Source organism: Sinocyclocheilus rhinocerous, unplaced genomic scaffold, assembly GCF_001515625.1.
Source record: "Sinocyclocheilus rhinocerous isolate Xijiao unplaced genomic scaffold, SAMN03320098_v1.1 scaffold480, whole genome shotgun sequence".
NCBI classification, from domain to species: domain Eukaryota; kingdom Metazoa; phylum Chordata; class Actinopteri; order Cypriniformes; family Cyprinidae; genus Sinocyclocheilus; species Sinocyclocheilus rhinocerous.
The window spans coordinates 1,435,515-1,457,007 of record NW_015655401.1 but is presented as its reverse complement, the minus strand read 5'-3'; the positions used below and the strand labels follow the sequence as shown (position 1 = coordinate 1,457,007).

Genomic DNA, 21,493 nt, shown 5'->3' with positions numbered 1-21,493 from the left:
TGTCAGTTCTCCTGCCCTGTGCGCATGCGCAGCGGTGGCGATACGCCCGTCTGATATCACTGTGTATGTTTACGGAAGCGTCCCGTGTAAACTCTCTTCGCACACTAAACCGCAGGCCAAGCATCCGTGCAGCAACGTTTGCATCTGCATCTCTAAGTGCAACGCATATTTATATACTTTGAACGCCTATAGTTCGCTTTTGCAGACACTCGAAGACTGCATTTTAGACCTAAGCTTTCTCTGTGTACAAGTGAATACATCCTGTGAATAAAAATTGCATGGAAAGTGTTAAACAAAATGTTGCAACCCCTTTGTCTGTGTGCACATTATAATATAAATTTGATGTTATAAAACGTTAAGCTTTTAATTACATTTACAATTTTGTTGTTTTGAAGATGGCATTAATCTAATTATGAAATAAGAAACCTGGTAATTTATTCATGATAATTTTATAGTCGTATACAGTAACTAATATAGGCTCCATATATACAGTAACTTAGAGAGTAACTAATATAGTACATGCAATTAAATGAGAATATTTTTGTGTTATCTGTGGGGTTTGCCTTTAGTGGATAAAAATGATAGAGCACAGACTGGAAAATGAAGGGAGAGAGATTCACATTCTCTTTAAGTGCACAAATCAGCATTATGTGTAGATGTGCTATAGGTCCAACTATGTGTTTTAACATTTAAAGGGGTCATATGATGCGATTTCAATTTTTCCTTTCTCTTTGAAGTGTTACAAGCTCTTGGTGCATAAAGAAGATCTGTAAAGTTACAAAGACTAAAGTCTCAAATCCAAAGAGATATTCTTTATAAAAGTTAAGAGTCAACCACGCTATACCTAAAACGGCTTGTTCTAACACGCCCCCACATGTCTACGGAAGATTTGCATAACGCCGCCCAAATGTTCAAGCAAAGAAAGAAGGCAGGGGCGTAACATTTCCGTCTCACGCTTGAGGTATTCGGCCAATCATAATGCACTGGATAGCTGGCCAATCACAGCACACCTCGCTTTTTCAGACCGATGAGCTTTGTAAAAATCGATGCGTTTCATAAAGGCGGGGCATAGAGGAGCAACAATAATGTACAGTATGTGGAAAATAATGTGTTTTTTGAACCTTAAACCGCATAAACACATTTCATTACACCAAATACACAAAATAATGTTCTTTTTAGCAACGTCATATGACCCCTTTAATACATTTTATTTTGACATCAAAGACAAAACTACAAGCAGTAAAATTTGCAAATGATATCACCAAGCACTATCCAAGCGTGCTCTTTTGACCTGTTGGACATAAATCTATAAATCATTCTCCTCCAGTATATTGTGTCCTAGTCTGATGACATGAAAAATAAGGGAAAATTGTTTCAAAGTATAGAAATATGTAATGTTGATTTTTATTTTTTTTACAGCAAAACAATACAATAAATGACAAAATGGAAACACTGACAGAAGAGAATTCTTGTGCAACTGAGGAGGATGACATTAAAATGTATCTAAATCAAACTGTAGACTGTGTGTCTAAAATTAGTGATGATGTCATTACTGTGTCCTGGAAACTTCAATGCACGTTATATACCCTGACAAGTCTGTTTGTCTGCAGCTTTCTTCATAATCTCCAGACTGGGGCTAAAAAAAAAAAAAAGAAATAGACAAGAAAACTAGGCTATGCTTACTGGAGATGACGTTGACAATAAAATCACAAAAACATCCATCAAAATGTATAAAATAACTTTTGTTTAGTAGTTTTATATTAGTATGCAATACTCTTTGGATATTAGGGACCCATTAAATAAGGTGGGAATGGAGTCTGTTTTGTCAGAATATTGTCAGAAAGGATAAAAGTCCAGGTATACAATCAGCTTACTGTACTTTAAAATATGCATAAATAGTATATAACTTGTCCTTAAATGAAAGCAGCTAATCACAGCATATTGTAAATATTGTGTGCATTTTTACATCTGTTTTGTACTGTTGGTAAGGTAACAGAGCTTGAAAATCCATCAATTAAATGGTTTCTTCAGTTCAGCATTTACTTTGATATCAAGAAGGAAAATGGTGTTTACAGGCTAGGAGATTAGCATTAGCATGCCACAGCAAGAGTCATTTCCTTAGCTCAAGTTAAGGTTTCCTTGTTTGTGTAATGTGTATTGAACGAGAAACCAAGCTCCCTGAAGGTGTTATAATATACACAACATTTCTTTCCTGATAAAATGTAGGCCTATTGAGTGATTTGTTGCTTCTATACACTGTAGATATCTTATCTTAGGTGTATGTTCAGTGTTCTTCCGGTTTGGACTACGTAGCACTACTGCTATATAACGAGTGTTACACTCCATCTTATACATGTTTCATCAGTCCCTCAAGGTGGTCTGAACATCCCTGCTGGTCACACATGCATTTCACCCACCGCCATATTAATGTACTGAACTCAATGTCAGATTGTTTCTTGTGTAAAAAAAAAAATGTAACAGGAAGTCATAAGGTACTCAGTAGTAATTAATCTCAAGAAATGGCAATTTTCAAACGAAATAATGGTTTATTTATAAAAGTGAAAGGGCAAACATCAAAATTTGTGGAATGCACATGGCTGTAAGAGTCTTTTGGCCAGATTCTTATCATTGTGTAATCATGGTATTTATTTATATAAGGTACCTGATGCTACATTACAAAGTACTTAATTAACACGTTATTATGTAACAAATATCTTTTTTGTCATTAATTTATCTGTATTCAAAAAGCCTCAAAATTATGTTGCATTCAAAATAATTCTCAATTATATTGTCTTCACATACAATATAAATCATCACTGCATTCAAAAATCTCAAAAATCAAACAACTCTGCTTCTTTCTCCTTCCAGAAGGTGAAACTACGATCAATATATTTACAAATTTCATCATTGTTAAACATTGAGAAATCATTGCTTCCATCTCTGCTGGAATGTCCTCCATCATTTGATACAGTATTCTCGATGATAACCTGCGGCACAGCTTTAACCCCAGCACAAGAATTCTTCACGGATTCCTTAGATATCCCATTTTCTCTTTTCCCAAAATATTGCGTTTTGATGTCCTCAAAGCCATCTTTCCACTCACGTCTCCCAGCCTCAATCTCCCTGAGGACAGCCTGGTGGAAGTCTCGGACCATGTCCCAGGGAAAGTTCCCTAAGTGATCGAACACTTCAAAGCATAGCAGGTGCCTCATCTTGCGCTCCTCAGCTGGGAGGTCCTGCTCAAGAATGTGAAAATAGCCGAGCATGAACAGGTCAAGGGTCAGGCTGTCGTAAGCAACAGGAGCGCCGTCCACACGAGGAAGGAACTGTTCGGGCGAGTAGGTCACACGCTTCCTTTGGAGGCTCCGGATCTGTCGTGTAGGGACCACAGAGGCAATGCGTTTCCAGTTGCCAATCATCTTGTCTATTGTGGTTCTTTGCCTATAAAGATGATACAGTGATCTGGTTCCTGGCTTGGAGACTGGAGCTGTTATTCCTTCTCCTGTAAGAGTGCCAAGCTCTTGTTTCATCTTGGCTCGCATTGATATTGCATACGCAGACCTTTTCCAGTGGCTCAAAAAGAGGACAACAATACGCTCCTTCCGCAAACAGGTGGTCTCCATCACTTTAATTGCATCTTTGCCTGGTGCCTGTTGGCATTTTATGGCACTGTCATTAATGTGCTTTATGTCAGTGCTTTGCGTTGTCCCCATTTGCTGCTCCTTACGATTTGTTGATGTAGTCAACTTTTGCTGCCTTGTGTCTGATGTGTTGTTTAAAAGCCCAGAAAATGGGTAGATGTTTCCTATCTGACCCTCAAAGTTGGACCTCAGATTTCTCACAGAAACTCCTGATTGCTGGATCTCCATTTCCACCTTTTGTCTTCGTCCTCTGATTGAACTTTGCCTCTCGGGCTGGTATGTGAAGACCGATGCCAGATCCGTGTTTGGCATCTTACTGATCCCATCTTCACAGTTTGTTTCTGAGAGGTTTGTCAGGAGGTTTGACATGCTCTTTACTATATTTGAGATACGATTGTACCACACAGGAAGAGGCAGAGATTCCTCCATGTCTGGGAGCTGCTGGCACTGGGTGTTGATGGTGATATTAACGATGGGAGCAGGAAGGATGGCCCTGAGTTCCTCTGCCAGTCGGGCAAGCTCTAGTTCATAAGCCTGGCATCGTTTCTGAAGGGAGATAGTCTCAATCTGTCCCTCCAAGTAGAGCAGGTCATCTTCAGTAAGCAGTTCTCCAAAGGTGCCTCTCGGGCTGGTATGTGAAGACCGATGCCAGATCCGTGTTTGGCATCTTACTGATCCCATCTTCACAGTTTGTTTCTGAGAGGTTTGTCAGGAGGTTTGACATGCTCTTTACTATATTTGAGATACGATTGTACCACACAGGAAGAGGCAGAGATTCCTCCATGTCTGGGAGCTGCTGGCACTGGGTGTTGATGGTGATATTAACGATGGGAGCAGGAAGGATGGCCCTGAGTTCCTCTGCCAGTCGGGCAAGCTCTAGTTCATAAGCCTGGCATCGTTTCTGAAGGGAGATAGTCTCAATCTGTCCCTCCAAGTAGAGCAGGTCATCTTCAGTAAGCAGTTCTCCAAAGGGGCCCAAAATGACATTGTGGACTTGGGAATACCTCCAACCATCCACCTCAATGTGTTGGTCGCTGTTGTCCTGTGTAAGATGAAACTATTGTTATTGTAATGCTGTATGACATTGTACGTTATGCAAGGACTTTTATGTTGGAAGGGTTTGAGAAGTTTACTTTTCTGCTGTGGACATCTTCGTCCTGCAGTCGAGCCTGAAGCTTGCGCACCATAACCTGCCTCTTCCATTCAGCAATGGGCCTCCCGTTCTCATCATGAGTTGGGATCAGAGAATCAATGTCTGCAAGATTTGCCTCCAATGCTGCAAGTGGAACAATTCCACTCTGTCCTTTCTGTAAACAGATTCATACAAACTCATAGAGATTAATATCGCTATACCATCTCAGTTGCAAATAAACACATTCACTTCAAATCCAAATAAATGGCATTACAAACTATTTTACACCTCTGAATGAATTTTTCCCCCTCAAAATTGCAAGTTTCCTCATCTTTTTTTCTTGTAATTTTGAGTTACATCTCTCGATTCTGACTTTTTTCTTGGAATTATGGTGGAAACAGGATTCTGGCAGAGCAAGTCATTACGCTATGATAACAAATTATGAAGAAACTTGTTTTCTTCGGAATAACGTGCACTGATGATGTGAGCACAATAAGACCTGAAAGATAATTAGGGTCAATTGTGAATTCTTGTTGACATTTTTAATATTGAGGCTATAGCACATACATGGATTGTTTGTCCAGTGAAGACTGCAGTGATTCCTGCTTGTTTCAGCGACCTCATTGACTTTTGGGATAAAACGGCCTCCTCTTCCTCAAGGTGTTTCCTCATGTTGAATGAAGTTACAACTATACACCAAAGACAGAGAAAATGAGTTAACTTTAGGCGTACAATTTCTTTGTATTATGGAAGTTGACCTTTTTGTCAGTTAGAAATCTGTATTGGTTAGAGATAAAAGATCATATATACTCTCGCCTGAGCCGAACACATGCAGAGTCATGCACTCCCACCTGTAGAGGCCACTTGCATATGCTGTATGGTTCCAGCTCCGGCTCTCTTAGCCTGTGAGGAGGCCAGTAATGCGGATGAGTTATCCGGGTATGGTGGAGAGGGACGAGGCTGGGGAGGGACTTCATTCACCGGCTGCTAGGAACAGCAAAACAGCCAAAGCGATTAAGAACAAGCATGTCCTGTCACATTTGCTTAAAATCAGTTTATAATTAAAAAACATAACCTTGCTATTTTCCATCCTGCCACTATGTCCAAGTTCACAGGACAGGTCCTTAATGTCCTGGTAGGGGTCAGCTGTGCTAAACAAGGTCCTTTCCTCCTCTATGAGAACAATATCTGCAGACTGCTGAAGTAAAGCACAATGAGTAAAGTACTTGAAGCACAATGTACACCCTGATCTGTGAAGAGCCCCCAGTGAGGGGGAAAAGTCATGAGAAAAGTGAAACAGGAGCTCAAACTGTTTAGTATAGCAGACCTCCCACTTAGTTAACAAAGGAAAACTGCCTATAGAGTTCAGTCATCTGATCGGATGGTTCAAATGACCCATACCCGCAGTGATTGACTTCTCTTATGGCCACTTGTGAACTCTGTTCTTGCTTTCTTGCTTTTTTAAAAAGAAATTAATACTTATTCAGCAAGTATGCATTAAATTGATCAAAAGGGTCATTTATAATGCTACAAAAGATTTATATTTTAAATAATGCTGCTCTTTTGAACTTTCTATTAATCTAAGAATCCTGTAAAAAAAAAGTATCTGTTTCAACAAAAATATTAAGCAGCACAACAGTTTTCAACACTGATAATATAAGAAAATGCAGTAAAATGCAGTATAAAAAACAGGATCATGTGACACTGAAGGCTGGAGTAATGGTTCTTGAAAATTCAGCTATGCCATCACAGGAATAAACTAAATTTGAAAACATATTAAAGAAAACAGGTACTTTAAATGATAAAAAATATATATATTTTACAATCTTCCTTTTTCTTCTTCTTTTTTTTTTAATCAAATAAATGCAGTCATGGTGAGCATGAGAGACCTCTTTCAAAAACATTTAAAAAACTTACCCTCCCCAAACGTTTGAACAATAGTGTACATCCATATACACTGTATATCATAAAACCATAAGAAAATAGTTGGACAATATTTACTTTAGTAGTAACATTTTCTAATGCAAAGATTAAACATGTATGCGTTAAGTGTAGCACTCAAAAGCAGCATTAATAGGTTGACTAAACATAATAAAAAAAATAATTTAAAAAAGTTACTTCAAATACTAAATGAGGCATCACATTCACACACTATAGATTATGCGTTAGCTATGTACAGTATAATAAAATATATGACATTTAGGATATAATTTATTTATTTTAACAAAATGAAATTTAGTTCTCAGAGCTAAACATGATGAATGTGCCAGTCTGTCTGTTTCCATTCTTTACCTCATTACTTACTTATTTGCACCATAATGACAGGATATTCTTAGTCATGCTTGTATATAGTCTTTTCTGAAAACATTCAGTTTTCACATTTTTTCTTACTCTCACCCAAAAGGAAAAACCTTTTTTTAATATACACAATATTTTCTCTAGGGCAGTTGTATTTTTAATCTGATATTTTACAGTTTAAACAAATATTACTGAGAACACCCAAGAAAAACTGTTAAAGCTGAATCCTTAAACAAAGAAGCAATACGAGATAGTTATTTTGAAGGTATTTCAAAGATCATTTTCTAGGCAGGATTTTTTCTAATTATTTATATACATATTTAATTAATATATATATATAACATCATAAAACAAACCCATGCAATGCTACAGATTTTTTTTTTCTTTTTTCAGAAAAAGTAAAACAACAATGACATTTATGTTTTTATAAAGTAATCTGAAATAATTTACAGTCCACACCTTTGCCGGTCAAGTCTTCACAAGTCTAACAGCTGAGTGTAATGAGAGCAGCTACAATCACATCAGTGCTCCAGCCATCCAGTGGCCAAAAGCTTAAGGATCAGCGCACTACAGTGAGCTCAGACAGGAGGTCTTCATAGTAAAGTATGAATAATTAAAGGGTGGGATTAGGTAAACCGTTGTTCTTTACAGGTTTAAAAGTCTAAAGGCTGCCACACGTTCTTCACCACGTTTCTGAAATTCACTAAAGCACTTTTGTGTTTCTCACAGTTTTTTATTGAACTAACTCTACAGTTATTGAACACTATTTGCTGTTCTGAATGTCTTGTAATGTGGTTAGAGAATTACTTCAATTCCACAAACATCAAAGAACAGGGCTTGATGGCGAATCGATACACGCGCATGAACAGACAGTACTCATCTTTATTGAGGTGTCACATTATTATCTAAACCTAACTGATTTGCCGTTACGCAAATTTAAAGACGCTTCACTTAATACCTCTCTGTCACATGCACCTCAACCGACCGTGGAGCAAAGAGGTCAACACACATCAGTTACACAGACCATTAGATATGCAGGAGGAACAGATCAGGCAACTCTATCTAAGCATTAGATCACACCAATTCTATTCATTTACAGGCATTTTTTGCAGGCTCATATTATATTATATTATATTATATTATATTATATTATATTATATTATATTATATTATATTATATTATATTATATTATATTATATTATATTATATTAGCTCATATTATATTATATTATATTATATTATATTATATTATATTATTAAACATGAAATATGAGCTTTCCCCCTAACCATTTAAATTTTACTTTTAAATTGATAAAAAATTTTATTGAATTCTCTCCATTTTTAGACAATTTCCTCCATATTATAGTGGAATGATGGAATAAATCAAGCAATTTTAAGCATCAGATCACACCAGTTCTATTCATTTGCAGGCACTTCATGCAGGTTCTATTCTATTCTATTCTATTCTATTCTATTATGTTATATTATTAGATTGTTTTTTAGAATTAGATTAGATTTTAAATTGCTATACTTAAGTATTGTTAAATATGGAAAAAGTTTATTTACACTCAATATGATTTTTTACCCATGTACAATTAAAACATTTATGAACATTGAATCGAATTCTCTTGAATTTCCTCAATATAGGAAATATATTGTTCCTTTTTTATATTAGCATTAGTCAGTCTATTTTACATTATGTCTACCTTTTTCTTCATTCCGTTTCTGTGGTAATAAATAAGCTGATCTTATGTAATTATTCCCCAGTAAACAATAATTATTGTCAAGAACCCCACTGTGCTGCTCACACTTTCCTTTGGGGGGGAGACCCATACACTCAAACCAAAACCGCTGATGCCATGTCAGCGTAAACAAACAAAACTGGTGAGAACACCACATCTCTCCTCTCTCTCGTTGGCTTTGTGATGGATTGACAGAGCATGAGCGACTCCAAACACAGGAGTAAAATGCCCTCTGACAAACCCACTGACTGCGTTTATGGGCCTCTGACACCTGAGACGGAGGATCACATATCCTCCTCACCCCTGGAGCTCTGGAGCTCGTGTTGAGAGGGGCGTGAAGTGATAGCTGATAGGTCCTTCATGCGCCAACCAAACATTACTAAGTGTCTTGCTAATTACCTTGTGTCCAACCATAACGTTTTGATATGCCATTGTAGTTATGCTATCAAAAGAAAGGCTGACGCTTGCATAGTTTCCACTTCATTTATGAACCAATGATGTATCTGATGCCCTTTTGCAATGAAGTGACAGTGGAGGCGGAGCTGAATATAAGTATTTAGCAAATTATGTATAGCGTATTGGTGTTTCACACACTATTCACTGAATTCTCAAGACTGGACTTCTGACCTTTTGTCCATCTCACAAATGGTGGATGATATTAGGGGGAAACATAAAATGATCCATTTGAGTCCTGCTACACTCTAAATATTCATTCTACAAATGCACAAAAAGGACCAGGCATATACAACTAAATCATTAGATTTCATTAAATTAGACATTTTCCCTGAATTGTCCCACGACAACATTCTCCACGAGAATAAACAGATACTTGTCAACACTTTTACTCCCAGCAGATGTGGATCAAATTATAATCACATTATTAATGCCTTCATTATTAAGGGATTAACGGTATCCATTCAGGCTCCTGAATAGGATGTTCCTGTGAAGAAAATCCTGTCCCATATCTGATAAATAATGGAAAGGTTCTTCAGCGGGAATGACTCAGTTGACTGCGGTGTGTGATTTAATAAATGCACTTTAATATGTGTAGCTTGTCCTCTATTTTGTAGCATGAGTCAGCCAATATGAGCTACTATTTCATTAGCTCAAATATATTCATGCTAGAGAAGTGTTGGCCAGTTGGTGGCAGTAACAGTTTGCTATCACAAGGTGGATGGAGTATTACCAAAATCCACACCATCAGCTGTTAATGCATGTAATATTCATGGCTGTAATGCACTTAATTGCTATACTTAAGCATTATTATTAAATGTGGAAAACCTTTTACTTTCACCCAAGTATGACCCCACCACCACCCTAAAATAGGTACCATAATTTACCTTGGGTTTAATTTCTCTCTACTTTTTTTCTGTACTACATTTTTCTTTTCTTTTCTTTTTTGTCAATTTCACATACACATATACACATACTACTGTTTGTTTGAGGGTAAGATTTTTTTTTAAATGTCTCTAACGCTCACAAAGGCAGCATTTATTTGATCAAAAATACAGTAAAACAGTAATATTGTGAAATATTATTTACATTTTAATTAACCTTTTTCTATGTTAAAATATTTTAAAATATATTTATTCCTGTAATGAGAAATCTGAATTTTCGGCAGCTATTATTCCAGTCGCCAGTGTCAAATGATCCTTCTGAAATCATTGTAATATGCTGATTTGGTGCAAAACCATTTCTTATTATCATTTTTTATCATTATTATTGTCATTGAAAATGGTTGTGCTGCTTAATATTTTTGTAGACACCAGTTTATCAGGATTCTTTGATGAATAGAAAGTTCAAAATATTTATTCATTTAAGTGAATTGAAATCTTTTGGAACATTATAAATGTCTTTTATAATTTTAGGGTTAGGGTTTTGATTAATTAAATGCATCCTTGCTGTATAAATTATAATTGCTTTTAAAAAATACAATTAAAATCTTACTGACTCCCAAGAAGTTAAACATTAGTTGTGTATATGGAAGAAATTTTATAAAAATGAAGATAATTAACCATTTAAATAACCAAAAATAAAAACGTCTGTTTTAGTTAAAAATGTGCTTGCAGTTAAATAAATTGTGCTGAAGAAAGTACTAATTATCTTACATGAGCATCAGCATCATGGAGGAAGTTGGCACAGTCATGATAGCCATTGTATTCTGCCAGATCCACTGCAGTAAACCCATCGGAATCTCTCTCCAGTGGACTGATGTGATTATTCAGCAGTACTCGGCAGCACTGAGGGAACGAGAGATTAGAGCTGTCATTCAAAACCTCTGTGAAAGCATTTCGAACTTCTTAAACTGTAAAATCCTCTGAGCGTTCATGGAAAGGATTTGTGATTGGAACTGAAGGAACAGTGACAGACACCTCTAGTTCTCCATTCTCCGCTGCATCATGCAGGGGGGTCCCACCCCAGAGGTCTTTCAGGACCTTTGCTCCCATCAGTAAAAGACGCTCCACAATACGATGGTGGCCCTCGCTAGCGGCGAAATGCAGTGCTGTGGCTCCACCCTTATCCTGACAGGACAGATCCAGATCTGTGAAGGAGGCCTGAAGAATCATATCAGAGACAGAATTGGAGTTAGCTCTTATATAATACTTACATTTATTTAATAAAACCTGAGTGACTGAAGCAGCTGTAACTCACCAGCCAGACCACCAGGGCATAGTGTCCCATGTGGGCAGCTGCATGCAACACACTCATGCCATCTTTGGCCTGCACATGGACGTTTGCACCGCAGTCCTTCACCAGGTATTCAACCACATGCAGATGCCCCTCCTGACAGGCCAGATACAGTGGAGTGGCCCCAGTTCCTGTCTGGCAGTCCACACACCTGTACCAATAATACATGTTAGACTTTGCATGTATAGACTAGCATAACATAATCTCCTTTTAAGTCTACATTAATTAACAAGCCACTTTATGTTTACAGCTCTTTTCAGTGAAGTGCCAGGTAGGTTTACATGCATTAATTTTGATTTCAGATTCTGAAAGTTCTATTTATATGATCCCTAAACTTTACAACCCAATTCACATATATGCATTAAATGTATTCCAAACAAAACTTCACTGTGTGCATAGTGCACAGTTAGTTGCCATATTCAGAACTGAAGAAAGCCACCACGATAATGTCACAGAGTTACCATATAAGTGTCATTTTTGCCTTTATGATACAACTAAAAAGAAACCTTACACATATGCCGGAATAGCTATTTTAGCAAATGTTTAGTAAATACTGAGTCTCCTCTACTGACCAGTTTGTAAGATGACAATAAACTTCGTGAAGTTCGTAAAGACACATTCGTGAAGTTGTGTTCACACTAGACGTTGGAGCATGCAAAATTTCTACTGACACTGCAAAAGTTGTAATATATCACATTTATATCAATATGTCACACTCTGTGGCATCTTTTTTTTTAAATATATAACATCCAAAATGTAGAATATGTACAATCTACAGCACTTTACTGCAATTTTACAGATTTAAAGTTAACATTCTTTTAAATCAGCTAAGAGGTCATGCTAATCTTTTATTGGTCACATGTCTCTACGTGATGTGAATTCACTGGTCAGATTTCACCAAACTTGCTCTTTGGAACACAGCAAAATTCGTAAAAAAAAAAAAAAAGTAAATGAGTGTAGTGTGACCGGCCCTTAAGATGTAAGACATATGTAAATATAAAGATGGGAACACTGCACATGTGCAAAAGGTATTTTTTAATCCGATTGAGAAAATAGTCAGTATTTTAAATCCAATTGAGAAAATAGACAGAATCAAGCATTTATATGCTTAATTAATCAAATTATTTCACATCTACACCACCCCTTCCAATCCCATCTAAATTTCAGTCAGATCGATTGAGGTGTTTACAAGAAGGCTCTTCAATCCGATTGAGCCATCAATCCGATTTCTTATGGATTATTTGGTTGCATTTTAATGTATCGTGAGAGGTATAAGCTCTATTGCATCACAAAGTAGAAGTTGGTAGCAGTGCAGATGTACAATAAATGCACAGGTGGCGACATGTGGCAGGCAAGTGGTTCCTCATGTATTATAGAGGACAGAGCCCAGATGGCGAGTTTGACGTGTCAGATGAGCTTTCCCCAGCCTCCCTGATGAGCAGCAGTTCTCAAGAAATGGCAACGTGACAGCATTGGTGCATCTAACATTAGCGACACAGTTCATTCAGATGGTTCATGTAAGTGAACTGAACAAAAAAACGATTCACCTATTTTTTATTTATATGCTGCTGCTTTACTATTTTTCGTATAAACAAATTAAATTATATTCTTTTAGTTAATATTTAGCATTTTTATCTGTTCAAGTTTGATGTTCATGAGATTACAAACACCCTCATTACAGTATTTTTGTGTCTTAAAGGGATAATTCAATAATTCACAAATAGAAGTTCTGTCATTACTCATGTCATTTCAACCCTGTATGACTTTTCTGCAGAACACAAAAGAAGATATTCTTAAGAATGTTGGTTACCAAACAGTTACCATTGGCTTCCATTGTATGGAGAGAGAAAAAAAATTTTTTTTTTAAAAGTGTTCCACAGAAGAAGTAAAGTCATATGGGTTTAGAATGAAATGAAGGTGAGTAAATGATGACAGAATTTTCATTTTAGGGTGAACTATACCTTTAAATTGCTTAAACATAGTTATATCATGACAACTCAGAAGATTTAAGCAATGTATATGACAATGTTAATGTATTTGGTCTTGGTGGAATAGATCTGCAACGCTGCTGAATTGCTGTTGCTGTTGGTTATTGCTGCTGCTGCTGCTGTAAAGCAAGTACAGGAGCGTGCTACTGCCAGCACATATGCCGATACGGTGCTGTGAGTATTTAAGACAAACTGCTGCTGCATATAAAAGCATATAAAATAACCCGTAGCAGATCTATACAGGTGGAGCTGGGGAAGGTGGAGTGTTTCAGAGGAACTCTGAAAGCACACTGCGAAATGCTAACCAGCCATTTTAATGTAAAGCCACAAGCTCATTGGCTGCGAATGCAGTATGAACCAATCAGCTTGTGCCAAGTTGTTTAATGCTGTGAATATCATCAGTTTGCGTTAAGGACCCATCAGTCTGCGCCATCTAGAGTTTCATGACAGAACTTGCCATTTATGTACTTTTTGTCGATAATTTGCAGCCAGCCACTTTAAAAAAAAAATAGCAGTTCAACTACTTGAAATGATGAGTAGCTTCTAACTTGACAAGCTAGAGGTTAAAAGTACACTGGTCATGTGAAATGTACTGTAATGTAGTGTTTAGCCAATGAGGGATGGTGTAACAGTCTGTGAGCCTCACCGTGGGGAGCAGGACATGAGCAGTTTGAGGGAAGTGAGGTCTCCGCTGGCTGCAGCGTAATGGACAGGTCGAGCTCCACAATCTGTCTCTGCCTCTGTGCTTCCTCCCTCAAACAACAGCCACTGTACTGCCTCCGCATGGCCAAACCGGGCAGCCAGGTGCAGGGCCGTCGCTCCCTCGCCATCACGATCCTGTAGGCCAGAGACGGACACAAAGACAGCATCCAAAACCCAGTTTGAAGGCGTCTGAATCATGGGCATAGTTAGTAGTACATCACAATGACCTTTCAATACACAGTACTGATGCGCTATTATGCTGTCAGTGATATTAATAAAAGAGGTGCTTCTTTACTCACATTGTACATCCATCATCAATGACCTGTGTAATTGACATTTAAGGGAACTGACACAGCAGCCTATCCTCAAGAACACCATCAATCCAGCTGTCAAATGTCATTTTTCTCTCTATATATCATGGCACTCACCTCAATCCCACACTTCCTCTGTCTCAGCAGCCACTGCAGCTCCCGCACGTGCCCGGTGGCAGCAGCATCATGGGCGGCCGTGGCGCCATTCTTCGTACGGGTGTGGCAGGGGAAACAACCTTCATTCACCAGAAACTCCAGGCAGTCCAGTTGCCCGCAGCGGGCGGCGTGGTGGACGGGAGACGCTCCCTGGGCATCTGTGATGGTCGGACTGAGATATCTGGACACATGCAAGGCCCTCAGAGCCTCCACATCCCCCTCTCGAGCTGCCTGAATGGCTCTGTGGAGCACCATGCTAGACCTCAGCCAGTCAGAACAAAAGTGGCAGGGGTCCTTGGGCTGAACCCAACATTCTCTCTCGGCTCTCGCTCCCTCTCTAAAATGATACCTGAGCTTGCTGACAGATGTCCATGGGAGAGATGAAGGGGGTGTATAAGCACTGAGCCAGAAATGTAACGAGAGCCCTCATGTGAAAACATACATCTGATTATATTCCCTGATACTATAACAAAATATTACTTTGAAAAGTTAGAAAGACCGCAAGTGATCAAGGAAGCTGGAAGTAATTTTTTTTATAAAATGTTTTTTTTTTTTTTCATAAATGATGCAAGAGTGATCATATTTTGAATTTATTTAGATCATATATTTAGATCATTTAGATCAGAGATGCCAAAACCAGGTTTTGTGAATTATTTTTTAGTGGGTTCATTTACATGAATCATCCAAAGAATAAATTTGACTTTCACTATATCATAGAGAGAATAGTTTAGGATGAATCGATCTGTTAGAATCTTCTTTCTTTGGAAGATTATTTCCACCACAAAAAAAGTAATGCTTTGATAAATCATAATTATGAGATACCAAGTTATAATTATGAGACAAAAAGTCAAAATGTAAAAATCCCAGTTTATATTCCCTACTTTGAAAAGTTAGAAAGACCATAAGTGATCAAAGAAACAGGTAGTAGTAGTTTTTGTCAGTAAATAGTGCAAGACTGATTCATATTTTAAATTGCTTTATCTGGAGATGCCAGAACTGAATCTTCTCTTACAAGACATTTCATTGGCACCTTGCTAGGAAAACACCATGTAAGAGGTTTGAATACAGATGTTCTATTACAATATCTATAGTGTATTTTAAATTACTAACTCGTTTAGATCAGAGATGCTCAAACTAGGCCTGTGAGCTAAAGTTGGCCTCTGATGACCTTTGATTTGGAGCAGGGTTATTATAGTTAACTACAGCTAAAACCATAAAAAAAGTTTTACAGTTTTTATAAACATTGACTGAAATATTTTCATTTCTAGTGAATCTTTTTATTTGTAACATTTTTGTTGTATTTTAGCATTTAAATGTATAGAATATCAATGAAAAGTTAATTCAATTTTTTTTTAATAATTAAAAAAAAGAGTTTTAATAGAATAGGGTTGGATATAATGCCGCTTTTACTTGTGGCTCATGGCCATAAATCAGTTTTTGGCCATAGTAAAAAGTTTGGGCACCTTCGTCTGATTTAGATTTAAAAAAAAGAAGAAGTCCAGAGTCGAGCAACATTGCGCATATTTCACATTTATTTCACACCTGACAAAGTGTTAAGTGTCCACAGACATTAGAAGACACAGAGGTCCAACACTCAAAGAACTTGAGCACTGAGTACACTACAGCCCATTCATTATGGTATAAAGTGGTTACAGCCGTGTGCTAGACCACACTTAGGTTTATATACAGAGCAAATCAACAGAAATATTGAAGCAATTACAGTAGGTACACGTAGTTTATATTAACTTCTTTTTTAAATTTGGAATATTTGGATGGATGAAAGATGTTTATTTGAAACGATGCTTGGAAAGACGTGGTAACACAGGATCCATTGAGAGTAAAAGAGAGACACATTATCAACTACAAACCTTAAAAATCTTGTTTATCTGCAATAGATATGTAAGTTGACAAAGTCTTCTTGAATGCTTTGTTTTCAGGGCACCGTGTCAATGCGAACACCACATGCTCATGGTCAACTGTGATCCTTCAGTTTGGTAAAATAATATGACTGAATCTTTTATTTTTATGTGAATGCTACTCTTATACTGTATGGAGGTAAATGAGATACGTTTGATACATTTCATTTAAAAGCTGAATAAATATGTACAGCATGCTATCATATACATAGCATTATCAAAGACAGGAATGGATAAAAAAAAAAAACGTCAGGGCACTGGGACGTATTACTGTCAACATATTGTCCAAAACCTAAATGTCTCTCTCTAACTTACATTTCAGATCCGTAGTCCATGTAAGAGTCTATCAAGGCATACTTATACGGCTGCTTATGAAGAAACCATTTTGAGAGGTAAGGACCAAAACTGCTGAACTCTCTCAGACACGTTCACAACTAGATGTTGCTGCTACGTTTGTGCTCTTTGGGTTGGCTGGCCCATGGCACAAAACATCAATCCTCTTTCAGGATATCTAGAACAGCAACATGAGCAACATGCTAAATGGCTGACTGACCAATAGCATGAGCTCGAACCAAGCCAAATGAGAGATTTCTGAATTCATACACGGCCTCAGGTAAATACCTCTTTAAGATGTAACTGCCATGATTTTTTTATACTTCGTATACACTGTCTTCATAGTTTCAAGGCAAAGGGTGGAGCAAAAACAAAGTGTATATGCTTATTATAACTGATTCATCTCACAAAAAATGATGACCTGAGCTAATAAAAAAAAATCTGTACTATATTGGTGATCACAAAACATTTGGTAAAAGCCATCAGAGTTTATAGACTTTATGTTAAGTCTTGGAACACTAAAACTGGATCTTCTCTTACAAGACTTGATCTTATTGCTGCTTCGCTAGGAAACACCATGTAAGAGGTTTGAATGCAGATATTCAGTATATTATAACATTTAAGGCTGGGTTGAGCTGAACATAGCAGTTACAAATGAGGAACTATGCAATTAAGATACAGCATTTTTAAACTTAAACTTCCTGCATAATATTATTTGAAAAATTTAATGTAACCGAAATAAAATCTCCCTCATTTAATGTGCTCTGATGTATTTGCATTCAGTAACAGGTTATTTAGCGTCACGGCGCTCCAATTTTTTGTGCAAAAAATGAAAAGTTGTAAATGAAGAACGATTAAAGAAGCTGATTCTCTTAGCAGCAGCGCCCTTGTGCAAATGAACCTAAATGCACCTGGTAAATAAAGCTCATTATCAAAAGTGCAAGGTGAAAAATGATTTTTTGTAGCGCATTACGAATAGTGACCTCTTAATAAATTATGTTTATAAAACATACAATGCTTAATAAATAAGTAAACACAGTAAAAATGACATTACAGATGAAAATAAAAACACAAAATAAACCTGTATGGTAGACATTTTGTACTTTTCCGATGCTGATTTTTGTTGAAATAATGGACATTTACCTCTTTTTTTGTCTAAAATCAATAGCAACCTTCTGTCATCCACTGCATAAAAGGTGACCTCCAAATAAGCTATGCATCCGGTCAAAAATCACAATGATCATGGTAGAATGAACAAAACCAAGAGGCAGCTACTGAAGCCCAGGTAAAAGCACTTGACATCTACTCTGCAGAAGCACATACACAAACAGAGCGTCGAGTCACATTTACAAATGAACTAAGAGAAGGGCCGTGTTTAAGATGCTGTTTTGCCATTCTAGCTTTTAGCTATGTTAGAGGGAAGTTCTAAATATATTTCCATGTCTGTCTTCATAGTTTCAAGGCAAAGGGTGGAGCAAAAACAAAGTGTATATGCTTATTATAACTGATTCATCTCACAAAAAATGATGACCTGAGCTAATAAAAAAAAATCTGTACTATATTGGTGATCACAAAACATTTGGTAAAAGCCATCAGAGTTTATAGACTTTATGTTAAGTCTTGGAACACTAAAACTGGATCTTCTCTTACAAGACTTGATCTTATTGCTGCTTCGCTAGGAAACACCATGTAAGAGGTTTGAATGCAGATATTCAGTATATTATAACATTTAAGGCTGGGTTGAGCTGAACATAGCAGTTACAAATGAGGAACTATGCAATTAAGATACAGCATTTTTAAACTTAAACTTCCTGCATAATATTATTTGAAAAATTTAATGTAACCGAAATAAAATCTCCCTCATTTAATGTGCTCTGATGTATTTGCATTCAGTAACAGGTTATTTAGCGTCACGGCGCTCCAATTTTTTGTGCAAAAAATGAAAAGTTGTAAATGAAGAACGATTAAAGAAGCTGATTCTCTTAGCAGCAGCGCCCTTGTGCAAATGAACCTAAATGCACCTGGTAAATAAAGCTCATTATCAAAAGTGCAAGGTGAAAAATGATTTTTTGTAGCGCATTACGAATAGTGACCTCTTAATAAATTATGTTTATAAAACATACAATGCTTAATAAATAAGTAAACACAGTAAAAATGACATTACAGATGAAAATAAAAACACAAAATAAACCTGTATGGTAGACATTTTGTACTTTTCCGATGCTGATTTTTGTTGAAATAATGGACATTTACCTCTTTTTTTGTCTAAAATCAATAGCAACCTTCTGTCATCCACTGCATAAAAGGTGACCTCCAAATAAGCTATGCATCCGGTCAAAAATCACAATGATCATGGTAGAATGAACAAAACCAAGAGGCAGCTACTGAAGCCCAGGTAAAAGCACTTGACATCTACTCTGCAGAAGCACATACACAAACAGAGCGTCGAGTCACATTTACAAATGAACTAAGAGAAGGGCCGTGTTTAAGATGCTGTTTTGCCATTCTAGCTTTTAGCTATGTTAGAGGGAAGTTCTAAATATATTTCCATGTTGTAAATTTACACTAAATATGGCCTGACACACACACATAAACACACACACACTCTGTGAAGCCAGGCCCACAGTCTATGGTTGGCATGGACAGACTGAGAGGGGAATGCTGGGAAGGGCAGGCAAGAGGCAGCTGTGATGACATGGGGATAGGGCACTTATGATCACATGACCTAATTACATCATAACGGCCTGTTAGCTATCTGCTTATGGTTTCAGCCAGAGAAAAACACTTTCACATCCTCATCTGTCCTGATTTTCGTCTGGAAAGCTTAGACCTGTGGGTAGAGAGAGAGATTAGGAGAAATTCAGCGATATCATTGATCATGACCAGTTACGGCAATGGTTCTTAACCGCTGAGCTGCAGCCCAAAAAATGGTTCAAAGTCTGTTTTGACATCGAAGACCTTTGGTCCAATCTAACTTCATGACATTTTGGATCAAATTATTGGTAGAATTAGGCAGATGGCAACACAACAGTGTTATCTGAGTATTATTTATACACTATTATAGTATTTCTTCATATTTTGAATCAGCTTTTATTTTTATATTTTCATTTCAATTTTAGTTTTAATTTGAGTTAATTTGAAATATGTGACATAACCGAAATAAAATCTCCCTCATCCAATGGTTAAAATTAAAATATGCTGATGTATTTGCGTTCAGTGTATCAGTAACAGGTAATTTAGCATCATTGCTCTCCAATTCACATATGCAAGGTGAAAAAATATTTTTTTGTAGCATACTAAAAAAATTGTGACCTCTTAAATAATTATGTTTATAAAACATACAATGCTTAAGAAATGAGTAAATGTAAAGATGTAATGTGAAAATGACATTACAGATGAAAATAAAAGAAAATAAACTTCTGTATGGTTTTTGTTGAGCTTTTTTATTTTTTATCTAATATTTATATTTTATTTTATTTCAGCTTTATTTTAATTAAATTATTTTTAAAATCATTTTAATTATTTGAACGAAAACTATGTTAGCTAACAATATCAAAACTAGTGTTCGACACAGACAGGTAGCATGCAATGTGATAAAATATAACAAAATTAAATTAAAATAAAAAGTGGCTAGTTTGTTGCAACCACAGTTTTTGTGTGGTGAATTACTGGCTTAACAGATAAAATAAAATAAAAAATCATATCAAATCTAAGCTTTCACTATTTCTTTTGTCTCTCCCTGTTTCTAATTAATGTCCAATGTAAAATCTGGATCCTAAAGCAAAACCAGTTGAGAAGCACAGACCTAAAGTATTTCTTAAAATTAAAAAGAGTCCACTATTGAATGATAATATTATTATTATGTAAAAACTGTAGTTTTGTTTACTGTGTGGAGACGAGCTGATATCGCGTTTGGTCTCGTTCTGTATCGTGTATCTTGTCAGTGTCTGCGCTTGCTTGGCCATTTGTTGTGGAGAAAATAAGGAAAGTGTGTTCAAGCGCCAGCAGAAAACAGTGTAAAGAAATAGTCTTTGAGAGAAGCAGTCTTTATCAGCGGAAGTTAAAAGCAGCTCGTAAGTGTATTTACTTGTCTCATTAGTGTTTAGTGCAGTTGTCGTTGCTAGGAAACGCTTGTTTTGTTTACTGTGTGGAGACGTGCTGATATCGCGTTTGGTCTCGTTCTGTATCGTGTATCTTGTCAGTGTCTGCGCTTGCTTGGCCATTTGTTGTGGAGAAAATAAGGAAAGTGTGTCCAGCTGAATTAATTTAGTATTTTGTTAGACAGGTATAAAAAAGCTTAGTTTACCGCGGCAGCGTAAAGACCATCAAAAGACCACCAAAGAGTGTAAAGACCATCGACTCTACTGGGCAGGGACACCGGCAAAGGATAAGTATCGCTTTTTATTTCTCCTCTTTCCTATTACTTGTTTCGCTTCTGTTTCAGTTTTTATAACCATTTCTTACTATGTGTAAGTAAGTTGTTGTTTTTTAGCATGTGTGTTTGGCAGTGTTATTTTTTAGGATTACTGATAAACTACTGTCATTTGATTTGTATTATTTGTATTTGTTATTTATTTAAATTTTA

At 36.7% G+C, this 21,493-nt stretch overlaps 2 protein-coding genes across 2 annotated transcripts in view; both read right to left on the bottom strand.

Moving 5' to 3' along the window:
- Positions 1 to 2,831: 2,831 nt before the first annotated feature.
- Positions 2,832 to 14,914, bottom strand: LOC107718163 (espin-like protein). Its single transcript, XM_016525141.1, has 11 exons — positions 14,621 to 14,914; positions 14,137 to 14,327; positions 11,467 to 11,653; positions 11,187 to 11,369; positions 10,923 to 11,054; positions 5,849 to 5,968; positions 5,625 to 5,760; positions 5,341 to 5,462; positions 4,775 to 4,948; positions 4,285 to 4,683; positions 2,832 to 4,214 (listed from the first exon to the last, which is right to left on the bottom strand). The coding sequence occupies exons 1-11, from the start codon at positions 14,912 to 14,914 to the stop codon at positions 2,832 to 2,834; spliced, it is 3,321 nt and encodes a 1,106-aa protein (XP_016380627.1).
- Positions 14,915 to 19,171: 4,257 nt separating this feature from the next.
- The window catches only part of LOC107718161 (kinesin-like protein KIF1A), a 35,903-nt gene continuing 33,581 nt past the window's right edge, over positions 19,172 to 21,493 (bottom strand). The window contains exon 46 of the mRNA XM_016525140.1: positions 19,172 to 19,738. Within this exon, the coding sequence (XP_016380626.1) occupies positions 19,696 to 19,738 (43 nt within the window). The 3' untranslated portion in view covers positions 19,172 to 19,695. The remainder of the gene's footprint in view (positions 19,739 to 21,493) is intronic.

Excerpts from the sequence above, each read along its gene's own strand:
- LOC107718163 (XM_016525141.1), bottom strand. The coding sequence starts at position 14,914 with ATGGTGCTCCACAGAGCCATTCAGGCAGCTCGAGAGGGGGATGTGGAG. Across the intron at positions 14,328-14,620 it reads AGAGGAAGTGTGGGATTGAG|GATCGTGATGGCGAGGGAGC; the intron begins GTGAGTGCCATG and ends TCTGGCCTACAG. Across the intron at positions 4,949-5,340 it reads TCACTGGACAAACAATCCAT|AAAGGACAGAGTGGAATTGT; the intron begins GTATGTGCTATA and ends ATCTGTTTACAG.